The sequence below is a fragment of the Phyllostomus hastatus genome, unplaced genomic scaffold (assembly GCF_019186645.2).
Source record: "Phyllostomus hastatus isolate PE091 unplaced genomic scaffold, TTU_PhHast_1.1 phas_scaffold_345, whole genome shotgun sequence".
In the NCBI taxonomy this organism is placed as follows: Eukaryota; Metazoa; Chordata; class Mammalia; order Chiroptera; family Phyllostomidae; genus Phyllostomus; species Phyllostomus hastatus.
Window position 1 is genome coordinate 16,929,844 of NW_025334024.1, and position 13,010 is coordinate 16,942,853.

The 13,010-nt window shown below is 51.3% G+C and overlaps 1 protein-coding gene across 8 annotated transcripts in view; it reads right to left on the minus strand.

The window, feature by feature from the left end:
- The window catches only part of SLC7A6 (solute carrier family 7 member 6), a 34,062-nt gene that overhangs the window by 2,959 nt on the left and 18,093 nt on the right, over window positions 1-13,010 (minus strand). For all 8 annotated transcript variants that reach the window (XM_045818467.1, XM_045818471.1, XM_045818469.1 and 5 more), the window contains exons 3-8: window positions 6,784-6,909; window positions 4,833-4,977; window positions 4,046-4,169; window positions 3,734-3,837; window positions 1,115-1,211; window positions 93-242 (exon numbers count right to left, since the gene is read on the minus strand). In XM_045818467.1, the coding sequence (XP_045674423.1) occupies window positions 93-242; window positions 1,115-1,211; window positions 3,734-3,837; window positions 4,046-4,169; window positions 4,833-4,977; window positions 6,784-6,909 (746 nt within the window). The remainder of the gene's footprint in view (window positions 1-92; window positions 243-1,114; window positions 1,212-3,733; window positions 3,838-4,045; window positions 4,170-4,832; window positions 4,978-6,783; window positions 6,910-13,010) is intronic.

The following is a 13,010-nucleotide window of genomic DNA, read 5'->3' on the forward strand; positions in this document are numbered from 1 at the left end:
TTAGGTAAAACTGGGATGGGGGAAGAGAGTTCGGGGGAGAAGGCACCATGGGGAGAGGGCCCAGCCCTCTTAGTCTGCCCACAGCTACTGACCTTGAGAGGCCGGGGCCGGTTGGGCTCCTTCCAGCGAAGGTAGAGCTGTCCAGCCACAGACAGGCCCACAAAGAACCAGTAGCTGAAGCTGAAGTAGTTGATGAGCAGGAAGACATCCTCCACAGTGAGGTAGATGAGTGTCATGGTGCACTGGACGGGGAGGGAGGGAGCAGGAGAGAGCAGTCACCAACAGGGCGATGTCACCCCACGAGACTCCTCCATCCAGCAGTCAGCACCGGACGGACCTGCTAACTGCTAATTTAGCTTCACCAGATTACCTCCGATTCTCTTCAGTGGTCCCTTGGCCTCAGAAGGGTCCATTCTCCACCTTAACCTTCAAGGTCGTACCTCTCCTTTTTGTTGGGGGGCCCTTCCTCTACTCAATGCCTCTCTTCTTTTTGCAAACACTTCGATAACAAGCCAAACTCCTTTCCCCTTCTGATGGCCGACAGCGAGGCCCTCATTTCAACCGACAACCTCAACATGAATCACAAGGTGCCCTCCAGATCTTTACACATGGGTCCTAACTACCTGGCGTACAAATGGGCAAATGCCTCCAGAACCAGCTCTGTTGTCCTGGCACCTTAGAAATGCAGATTAGATGCCCTAGCTTGTGTGGCTTAGTGGACTGAGTGCCAGCCTAAGAACCAAAGGGTCACCGGTTCAATTCGCAGGGCACATGACTGGGATGCAGGCCAGGTCCCCAGTGGGGGGCACTCAAGAGGCAACCACACATTGATGTTTCTCTCCCTCTCTTTTTCCCTCCCTTCCCCTTTCTAAAAATAATAAAGTCTTTAAAAAAGAGAAATCTTCCAAGTTCATTTTTATATTCTTTTATAGCATTTGCCTTCTCTAATATGATATTTTACTTTTATATTTTAAAGTCATTTTAAGAAAAAAACGCAGAGGCACAGGAAATATCTCAAGGAAGCTAGTATACCTCCCACCCCACAGTCATCTCACCAAGTCAGCAGGACTAGTATAAAGGTACACCCAGTCCCCACACTCCTCCCAGAGCTTACATTGAACAATAAAGCAGGGATGGGTGTAAAACGCTCAATGTGGATCATGGACAGAAGGTCTGGGAGGTGGCCCTCACGGGAGCCCACGAAGAACAACCTGGAGGGACAAGAAATGTGTCAGCAGGACCCTCTTCTCAGCCGTGTAGCCACACTCCACACTCAGACAAACCAGGCGCACAGCCCAGAAAAAAGCAGGGGGCAGTCTCTCAGGAGCACCCCACGTTCTCTGTGCATGCCCAGCCCAACCTACCCCCTTTACCCATGAATGTCTCCACCCTCTTCAGCCAGGGGCACCTCCCCACTGTCCATAATGCCCTGCCCCACATTTACCCACTGGCACCCCCAGACACCACCATCATCCACAGACACCCCCACTTCTCTCAGTCACAGATACGCTACTATGATCCAATGGATGCCTCACCCTGCGATCACCCACTGGCACCCCAATCCATCCCACCAGAGGTACCTTCACCTTGCCATCCCCTAATTTTCACACTTAACACAATGGCTTTTTTGAAAGATTTTATTTATTTATTTATTTTTAGAGAGAGAGGGAGGGAAGAAGGAAGAGAGGGAGAGAAACATGTGTGTGGTTGCCTCTTGCACACCCCCTACTGAAGGCCTGGCTCACAACCCAGGCATGCACCCTGACTGGGAATCAAACCAGCGACCCTTTGGTTCACAGGCCAGCACTCAATCCACTGAGCCACACCAGCCAGGGCCACAATGGCTTTTTAAAGAAAAGCAACCTGACTTCTGTTATATTCTCATATATCTTCTCAGTGCTCTTGACATGTGATAGGCCAGGCCTAGAGCTCAAAGAGACAACCCAGACTTTCTCTCTGCACCTAAAGAGCCCTACTGACTGCAAAACAGAGCAGCAGAGAAATGAGCACCACTCGGGCAGGCAGCGTCATCATGGAGCACACAGCACTCACCAGGCTTCGGGGTGGCCTAAGGGAACAAAACGCTTTGCAAGAGATGACCACATCTGGCCTGGGAAGATGAGCTGGGGTTTGCCAGAAGGTGAGCGAGTGGGCAAAGGCAAAAGAGGCCTGGAGGTGTGACGGTGTGGCCTCTTTGAAGGTTGGTGCTAGAATGCTTGTAGTCCCAGGATAAGGTGTGTGAGCAGTATGCTAGGAAGAACTTGCATATGAGGCCACGCTGTGGCCCAGCAGGATTTGATGCAGAGACTCTGGTAGCATCATGGGGCCAACTAGAGCAGGGAAAAACTAGGGTATGGCGAGAAGGCCAAGCAAGAAGGTCGTCCATGATAACCGTCCCGTAAGAGAGGAGAGAGGAGGCCTGGATGAGGGTCGTTGTGCGCCTGCTTACACGCGCACTGGGAGAAGAGGGTGAACACTAACAACAAAATCAAGAAGCAAGGGGGACTGACAGTCCACAAAAATCACAGCTAGACACAAAGCACATGCGGGGTGGATGTGGAGTTTGAGATACTCATGTGTCACCGGGGGGGAGCCACAGGAGTTGGTGATACCACCTAGAAAGGTGTCACAGGGGAAGATGTTGGTGCTGGCTGATGAACTCAATCATCTGTACTAGGTAGAGAAGAAATGGGATAGAGGGGATGCTGCATGGGAATAATGTGTACGTGAGGCTAAGGTGTCTAGTACAAAGCCAAGGAGAGCTGCATGGATAATAAAGAAAAACTGAAGAAGGTGACACTGGCAGAAACAATGGTGCATTTACCGGTCAGCACTGAAGTCCCCTTTATGTGCAAAGCCAGATTCTTAAGCTCTTGAGTCCTCACCAACCCCATCCAGTCCGTACCACAAGATAGCTGAGTACGGGTAGAAGGTACCTACCACCTAAATATTTGGGGACAGCTGGCAAGGCCAGTTGAGAGGTCTTTAGCATCACCAAGGCCGAGGCTATGGGAAGCATCATCTTTGGGTGGGGCAGCTTGTGAAGAGCTGCATCAGGTGCAACCTTGGCTGTAGCAGGCTGATGTGAAAGGAGATGACACCATATTTTTTTTACAAGGCCTTGACTTTTTCTTACTCTGGCTGTCCCAGGGAGGCCCCAAATACATGGACTGGGGTGTCAAAACTAGTAAGAAGAATGGACAGGACAAAATTTTCTCTTATCTTCCTATCTGTTCATGCGGCAAGTTTTAAATTGAATGCCTATTACACTCCTGGCATTCAGGATAGCAACGTTCATAGGGTGAGTAGAAGAGAAATCAGGAAAGAAGCCTCCTCAGCCACCAGAGTGTCACAGAAGCCACAGAATCATTTCACAAGTTCCGTAAAAGGCTGTTGGTACCACTTGCTTTATGGGTCCAGTAGAATAAGAACCTTAAAAGCAGGCCCTTGGATGGTGTGGCTCAGTGGACTAAGTGCCAGCCTGCAAACCAAAGGATCACTGGTTTGATTCCCAGTCAGGGCACATGCCTGGGTTGCAGGCCAGGCCCCCAATAGGGGGCGCTTGAGAGGCAACCACACACTGATGCTTCTCTCCTCTTTCTCACTCTCTTCCCCTCTCTCTAAAAATAAATAAAAGCTTATTAAAAACAAAAAAAGGAGGAGTGCTCTATGGACTCACCTAAAGCCTCCAAGAACAATGGAGTCTGTTATCAATGAAGCAGAGACACCGTACCTTGATGAAGCAAAGATAGACGCGTTGAGGCCCCCAAAGCAAGACAGGGCAACAGCAATGGGAATGGTCCAGCTGAATACACCAAAGGTCTGGTCAGCAAATGTCTGGGGGCACAACACAGAAGGTGCACTCAGCACAGGACAGGGTTTCAAAAGCCTCCAGTATCAAGGCTGTTGGGTGGAACCCAGTCACTGCGGAGCAGCCCACCCCCTGGCCTAGACTCATCACCTCGCCGGGCAGAGCCGGAATGGCTGCAGAAAGACTGAGCCATTCAGCATAAGATGATGAGCAATGGGGACCTGAGAGACTCACCACAGCCACGGCATCACTGCCAAGGACATCTGAAATGTTCAGCACTGTGTAATAGGCCACGTTGGTCAGGGTGTAGATGAGCGTCACAATTGGCAGAGAAATCCCAATGGCCAGGGGCAAATTTCTGTCAGGACAAGTGAGACAGGACTACCTAGAATCAACCTCTCCTTGAGATCGAAATTCACCTGAAAAATGTTCTGACATTTAGCAGTTCCCTGGCCCCTGGGTCTTTGAGGCACTTCTTCCCCATGTGGCCTAGGGCGAGTGTGTATCCCATGCCCCTGGGCTCTTGTAAGAGAGACTGAGAGAGGGTGGGGGGAGAGAGAGAGAAGGAGAGAGATCATGAGAAGGTAGCTCATGATCAATAATGTGGTGCTCGCCACACTAGGATGCCCGCTGAAGAAGGGGCAGTGTCCTCTAGGGACTAGAGGCCAGGCTGAGGACCTGGCTGCCCAGAACAAACTTCTGGCTCCCCAGACCTCAGTGTCCGCACCAGAGTGCAAGGTCCTAACACGTTAGGCCCAGCTGGGCCTGCTGCTGCCACTGAACGACCTCTCCTCAATGGAGGACCTGGGGTCCTCCACGATGAACTCGAGGGCAAGGAGCCAGGGGCTGTCCTGCCTTCCCTCATTCCCATCCTAACCCCAATCCTTGGTCCCTCAGAGCTTGCGAAGGAGTAGGGAGGGATGAGAGACGAGGGGAGGGAAGAGCTTGCCCTCTACCAGCAGGAGTTCCAGCCACGTTGGGGAGTGAGAGCTGGGGGGTGAGAGGGTGAGCCCGCCTTTACCTTTCTGGGTTTTTGATTTCTTCTGTTACAAAATTAAGGGTATCCCAACCTGAGTAAGAGAAGAGGGCAGAGTAGAGGGCGAGAGAGAGTTTTCCCACGTCCCAGGAGGAACCCTCAAAGGCGTCCTGAAAGTGCTCAGAGTGTCCTGTGGGAGCGAAGGTCAGTGGGGGTTCAGGGGGAAGGAAGAGAAAGAAGGAGAAGGGGGAGAAGAGACAGAAGAGGGGATAAGAAAGAGGAGTGGAAGATGGGAAAAAAGGAGAAAGTAGGAGTGTCAAGGAAAGAAGGGAAAAACAAGAGGGAAAGGGGGAGAAAAAATAAATAATTTAACGCCAAAAGAACGACAACCACCAGCTCCCGGTACTTCACTCCCCACCCCCACCCCCACCCCCTCGGGAAGGTTCCTATTACTCCGGTAAAGCAGCACGGTCTCAGACAGAGAAGAGCACTCCTGGCTGCCCGGGATGTGACACCTGTTCTAAAGCTCTAGTGAATTTCCATTTCCTGCCAGTGACCTCATAGTAGGCCACAGCCCTTCCTCCTATTTTTAGAAAGCACCCTGTTTATCATAAAGGAGTCATTTTTCACTAACTACCTCTCTTGCCCCGGAGCACTGCACAATTTGGTCAAATGGGTCTCATGCAGAGAACTCTGTTGCTCTACTTGCCGTGGCCGTGGTTGCTCAGGGCAGGAAATCACGAGCTATGTAAGAATCTGGGTCTTATTTCTCACTGGGCCTGGGATAGATCTGAGTCACCTTCACCCTTGAGGAACCAGCCTAGGCACTTTCATTCTCCTTGGAGGCCTACAGAGGACTTGAAAGCCCAGGAAGCAACACCCAGGAGAGAGACTTTCTGGACACACTGCGGGTTTAACAAGACCCAGACTTCTAAGGAAGCCTGCTGTCACCCCCTGCAGAAAGCCCAGACCCACCCCTCAACATGGCAAAAAAGGGCTGGCTGTGCAGCAAGAGAAGGGAAAACAGAAATGCCTGCATCACAGGGGTGTCCGTCAGCACCCAAAGCAGCGGATTCCTAAGGCACACAGCTGCAGGGAGGATTACTCGACTACCCAATTCGACCCCAAGATGTTTCTGCTACTCCAGGGATATCCAGGTGGCTGGCTGTACTAACTTCAAGCATGCACACACACAGAGGCTAGACCAGCTGCTTAAGAATTACATGGGGAACTTCTTAAAAACACATCTTTTTCAACTCCAAACCATCCTGAGTTTGATCCAATAGGTCTGAGAGGGGGCATCAGTGTCCCAGGTGGTTGTAAACACAGCCAAGTTTAGAGACAGGTGATCTAGAGAACTGGCCGTTGAATGATCAGGATACCCTGTGCCTGGTGACTTCCCTAAGGCCTCCGGCGATCTCGGGAGGCCTGTCGCCCTCACTACCAGTTTACCCTGGTCCATGAATAAAAATGCTTTCTAAAGCCGACATGCAGAAAAGTCAGTGTCAACCTCACAATATTTAAGTTTTTTATTTTTTTACTCTGGCAGCACATGCTGAATAAGAGCAAGTCCGGACGAAATACCCAGTGGTTTCCACACCCCATCTCCCTACACACACCCCCTCCGACCCCTCTCTAGGAGGCCCCGTCTTCCCACTCGCTTGCCCAGCTGTCACAGACCGAAACCAGGAGCCAGCGCAAGGTTCATGCTCTCCCCACTGTTTCCTTTTATGACCTACTTGTGACCCAAGTTTCTAGGCCCTCAGCTGGCTCCTTGCAGTGCTCCTAGCCTCCTTAAAAGGAAAGCAGCTCTGAGGGAGGGGCTGACTCATTTCCACTTGGCCAAGCCAGCCGGGCCCACAAGGCCCAGGAACTGATCTCCTGCTCTCGCTGACACAGTCTAGCTTGTACAAAGAGCCGAGCAGTAAAGCTAAGAGAATCCCCCTGTCCTCCCCCAGACCCAGCCACCCTCCTTCCCACCTCAGGCCCCTCTTACCCTGGCACAGTTTAACCAGGCCCATGATGATGATGGCAATGAGCGCTAGGACCTTAGCGTAAGTGAACGTATCCTGTACACGTGTGCCCCACTTGACATAGGCACAGTTCACAAATGTCAGCAGACCTGGAAGAAAAACCATACGGTCACTAGCAGGCTTGAGCTGACGGCACAGAGGCCCAACCTTTCTTTACAGAGTATATCACTTCTGCCCTATCTGCATGTGTTAACACATATTCATAAATTCCTTTTTTTTTAAAAAATTTCGAGAGTACATTTATGAAAGCTGGGGACACTGAAACAAGGGAGGGTTTAAGACAGAAGAAGCAACAACAGAGAGCCCAGGAGGGGCTGCTCCGGCTCTCCAGAAGCACACGAAAGGCAGCCACATGGGGCTGTGTGGACTCACAGAGAAGTAAAAGTCACAGTGACAGAGCGAGCCACGGTAAGGCTGCTGTCAGCTCACTGATAAGTCAGAGTAAAGCGGCCTTGGAGACAGGTTCAGGGGGTTAGCCAGGACAAACTGCCGCTGCCCGCTGCTGCCCTGGTCGCAAGTCTGGTGGGGACCCTTAGAGTTTAGGAGATGCACACCTGAGAGGGAAGAAAGGCATGGGCATGCTCCCAAGGTGGGAAGAGTGTGCCCATATTCATAAATTCTGACAACCAGAACCATTTTTGGAAATTCCCCCCAGGCCCAGAAATGGTAGGCTTCACCCTACTCCTCTCCCTTCAGATTCCCAAGGTCCCAAACCACCCAAGACATGAGACATATCCATGGCCACCTTAGGGAGCAGGAACAAGGGAGACCCATTAATAAGTGAGGTAAATCTGCCCTGGCTGGTGTGGCTCAGTGAACTGAGTGCCAGCCTGGGAACCAAAGGGTCACCAGTTCAATTCCCAGTCAGGGCACATGCCTGGGTTGCAGGCCAGGTCCCCCAGTTGGGGGCGCGCAAGAGGCAACCACACGTTGATGTTTCTCTCCCTCTTTTTCTCCCTCCCTTCCCCTCTATCTAAAAATAAATAAATAAAATCTTATAAGAAATATTTTTTTAAGATTTTATCCATTTATTTTCAGAGAGGGAAGGGAGGGAGAGAGAGAGAGAGAAACATCAATGTGCAGCTGCTGGGGACCGTGGCCTGCAACCCAGGCATGTGCCCTGACTGGGAATCGAACCTGCAATACTTTGGTTTGCAGCCCGCACTCAATACACTGAGTTACGCCAGCCAGGGCTTATAAGAAATATTTTTAAAAAATAAATGAGGTGAATTTGAATGTAGGTGGCAAGTCACCTAGTAATTAGAGACACAACGTTCTTCGTGTAAGAATAAAAAATACAAATTGTCACAAGCCTAACAATTTCACATACAACCTCTCAGTTAATTCTCACAATCCGCAAATACAGACATTCCTATTCCCATTTTATAGATGAGAAAACTGAGGCTGAGAGAGGCTAACTACTGTTCCTAAGCTCACATGGACCCCGGCTGATCTCCCCCACTCCTCGCCATTTCTATGCCACCCCCCACCCCTCACCAATTCTGGGTGCGGTCCGTGGAGAAGTAAGCTCACCTGGGCGTTCCCTGGGCTCCTGTCAGCACCGCTGGCTTTACGTTCCAGCTCCTCACACACCTCAGCAGCACGTGGGCCCTGTGCTGAGGACCCCGGCACCTCACCCCTGCTAAACAGGGACTGCTCCGATCCACGGGGAACACATGACAACAACATACAAGGGGTTCCACAGTGACACCTCTAATGGCTGCCCCTGGCCTCCGAAACCAGAACTTTTATATGACCCTCAAATGTTATTACAGAATATTTTGGGCTCATCCTCCAGGCCACCTTTACCTACTCCTACCTAATTTGCACTCTCTCCTTCAGCCAGGTTCTCTCTTTACTGGTGTCAGGTACGCTTGAAAAAGAAATGCCATTCTCTCCTGCCCCTGCCACAACTGACAGCAACTCCCACTTTCCAGGTCTAGCTCTGTCCCCACGTCCTCTGTAAAACCTTCCCCAACCACACCAGCCAGCCGCTCACTGAGCTCTCCTTCCCCTTAACCCGACAGCATTTCCACTTTGCAGCACAGCTTAGAGTCTCCTGCTACGGTCATGTGAACATCTGTCTTAAGAAGGTCTCTCCCTCAGGCATGTGGGTGGTGCTTTTCCAAGGAAATCATACATTCTTAGGAGGAAACAAAAGCATTTTGTATTCTTAAGCTTGCTGCCAAGCAAAGAGGGGAAATGATGAGCTCTGGTTAGAATCAAGATGGTGATGACTTTCACTTAACCGAGAATTCCCGGGAACAAGGCAACTGTCAGAAACTTGGACATTCCTCCACTCAGCGGGAGAGGAAGGCCTGGGGCCAGCCTGTGGGTACAGACAAGGTGGCTGAACAGCCTCGGAGACACTGCAAGAGCTTTCACTCAGTACTCGGGCAAATGACACAGGCGCTTCCTAGTCAGTCACGTGCAGTGGGGTTGGGGGCTGCGGGCGATGGTCATGAGGAAGGGGGAAAACCAAAGGAATGCATGCTGCCGGCCGGCCTCCCCAGGGACCTGCCTGGCTAGCTGAGGTTCACTGTGTGGGACTAAGCCTAGGTCAGCTAACACAAGGACAACCTCATTAACGGCCGCTGGTCATCCACAGACCCTTGTGCAATACAGTACGCATGTCCTGAGGCACCTGCCTACCTGCCGGACCCCTTCTTGGGAATTGCTGCCCCTCCCTGCACTACTGTGCGTGATCAAGCCAGACCCTGGCCCAGGCTGAGCCTACTGGATCGTCTTTCCAGGAACATGGAGCTGGGATACCCAGAGACTGAGTCTATCTAAAAGCAGTGGAGTCAGGACCACAGCACGTCAAAGTCACATACAAACCCTTGTGTTAAAGAAAGAAAAACCACCTAAAAGCAGAGAAGGAAGCAGGACTCCGGAAGGAAGAAGTGAGAGGGTGTGCGGCTTGTAAGAAAAAGACTGACAGAGAGAGGACACAGAAATACACAGAAGGCAGACACAGAGGAGGAAGCGAGGGAGACAAGAGGCAAAGACAAGGAGACACAGAGAGAAGGGGACAACAAAGAGAGAGTAAGGTGGAGATGCACACGAAGAGCCGGCCTCACAACATCCGGCTGCACTCTCGGCACCAAGGTGTGGCGGCAGCGAGCAGGGGAGAGGAGCGGACAGATTCCCCAGCCTCCCGAACAGGCACTCCCTCTCACTTCGGCTCCTTCGCCTTCCCGCAGCCCCGCTACCAACTTCCCCGGGGCTGAGTCCTCTCTGCACACAGTGGGAATTCAACCACTAGTGCTGAAGAGATGCGGGAAAGCAGCGCCTCTTGGGAAGGAACACTAGCTGGAGGGGTACAAAAGGGCCTGGTGGCTGCCTCTGGGGAGGGAGACCTTTCCACCACGCACCCTTTTATACTTTGACTTATTTACCATGAACATATGCTTCCTTCTCAATAAAAATAAAAACACGTAACAGCATGCAGCCAGCCAGGGAGCAGGGCCAGGAGCAGGGTGAGCGAGTAAGGCACCTCGGGCACCAAAGCTACAGAGGCACTCGCTGTCAGAGGGCCGCTTGGCAAACCGCCCTTACCCGTTGGCCGCAGGTGCCTTGCTTGCTTCACCCAACTTGAAGCCCTGCCAGAGAACAGAGAGCTCTGAAAACAGCAGTCACGAGTTCTGAATGTTTCCCTGATTCTAATCAAAAAAGAAAATTTCACCACCTGGTCCTCACCCCTCCAAGCCTCCCAGAACACCCATCCCCATCTGGCACCACAGACCACCGGCACTCAAACGCAGGACAACAATTCAGCCACCACCATTAGAACACCCAAGCCTTCTCTGCTCTCCTGATCTCATCTCTCGCTGGAGAGCCCACCTCCACGAGGGCAGGGCCCATGTGAGGGGTCCCCAAGGCTCTCTGGGGGCTTGTTGCTGAGAAAAGAGGATTCATCCAAACAGCAGATCTAGCCCCAACCCCAAAGCAGAAACAAATCCCCAAGTCTCTCTGCAGCACAGACTGCTAGTTACCTCCCAGTATCTGTTTTCCCACTTTTCCTCAGTACTAGAAATTTTAGCTGGAGTCATAATAAATAAAGGTGAGGCTGCCTGCAGGGAAGTAGAACCAGGTAACTAAGTTCCTGCTCCAGGTTATAAGCAAAGTTTTATATGAATTAGACTTCAGGAAGTGTCTTTAAAGGATGGGGCATGCCTTTCTCTGTTCTTCCTGGCAGCTACAATGCAGACAACGGCTACAGCTTGAATAGCCATCCTGTACCACCGGCTGGAAGTCACGTGCTGCAGATGGCAGAGCGTGAGGCGGAGGAGAGAAACCTGACTCCTGAAAGAATTATGAAGTCATCCTACAAGCCCCACACTGTCTACTCCTAACACGTGAGAGGAATGCATTTCAGTCTGTGTGAGCCGTGCGGCCTTTGATTAAAGTTGTTTGAAACGCAATCTAATCCTAAATAATGCACCTGCCAGCAGACAGACCTGTGCCTCCCCTACTCTCTGATGAGGGGCTGGCACGGCAACCTGACGCCTAGTCCTGGTTATGCGGAAAGTCACAGCCTCTTTTCCTGCAGCAACAGGCAAGGGAAGGAACCCTTCCGATTCCCCCCACAAACAGGCTGAGCATTATTACTAAGAGGCATTCGAGGACAGAGGAGGGTAATTCTTAACAAGAAGAAGGTGGGAAAAGGGAAAGGGGGGTTCGGGGACCACCTACAGGTCTATTGGGAGAGACCGGGTCTGCGGTGGTCGGGAGAGGCACGCCCTCCCACATGGAGATCCCATAATCAGGAGCTACCTCTTGGGATATGTACGAATATGTAATGTACATGCCTTTTTAAAAGCCTCTTTGTTTTTAGCTACACAAATTTTCACATTTAATCTTAGTATCAAAACTTTCAAATGATATGTAGGGTTAGAGCACAAGGTCCTTCAACAACTATAGTCAAGATCTAGTCCTCTTCAGGCCTGGCACTGTCGGAACATGGCAACTGTCCCCACAGCAGTGACCGACCAAAATAGGGGTGCACTGTCTGCTCAGAACTGCCCAGGCCTGAGTTCAAGACAGCGAGAGACAACAGAAAGCTATCCAGGTAGCACAGTGACTCTTCACTCCAGTCCCACCCTTGACAATATTCTTCCCCTTCCTCCTCCTCTTCCTCACTTTTGGCCTTGCCAAACCCTCGGGGGCAATGGAGTCTCAGCTGTGAGCAGCCCTCTGCTTTGATGCCACTGTGTCAGTGCTGAACTGACTTCCATGCTGAAACCTTCACTGCAAATACTTACCAATAATAATGTGTGTGAGGCCACATAAAAAGCAGGACCCCACAAAGATAAATGTACTGACAAGACCTAAGCCAAAAACACACACTATTGTAGTCAAATCAAGTGCTCTTACAGTGCCGGGCACCTGGCCGGGGAGGAGACCTAGGGGCCTCATGAACTGCCACTTTCCCCTACAGTCCTGTAAGTGACCGAGAGTCCCTAAGCATACTGAGTCCAGTAGGCAGCCTGAGGCCCCACCCACCCCAGAGTCCAAGATCCCAGAACATACACGAGCAGAATGCACGTTTAGGACAGTTTCTCAACCTCGGCACCGCTGACATCTGGTCCAGGTAAGTCTTTGTGGTGAGGGGCTGTCCTGTGCGTTGCAGGACATCCAGCGGCACTCCCATTCACTGCCAGCAGCACCCCCTCCCAGCAGTTGTGACAACTGAAAATTACTCCAGACCTTACCAAATGGCTCAGCTCTGGTTGAGAACCACCACTTTAGGGCAATGAGTAGCTAAGGCAGCCTGAAATCCTAAAATAGCTGCTTGGATCTCCCTGCCAAAGTGTAACCTAGGATTGAGGGGAGGCAGGATACAGCTAGAAAACCAGCATCTAAAACAGCAATGCCTGCAGGGACCAAGAAGGCAATAAAAATGAGCAATGGCAGGAATGTCTGGGTGTAACACAGGAGGAAGCAGAGGAACAGAATGGACTGGAAACTAGTAATGTCCCACCTAGAGGGAGCAACCACTGTTCAAATGCAGCTGACTGTGTCGGGCAGGAATTCAGGTCCTAAGTTTTTCAAAATTTCGATTTTTCAAGAGAAAGGACAAGTCCTGATTCTTTAAATGTTGGCAAGTAATTTTAAAATGTTAGACACTGCGCGGGCCCAACAAATCTATCTGTGCGCCAGGTCTGGCCCATGGGCCTCCAGCTGGCAG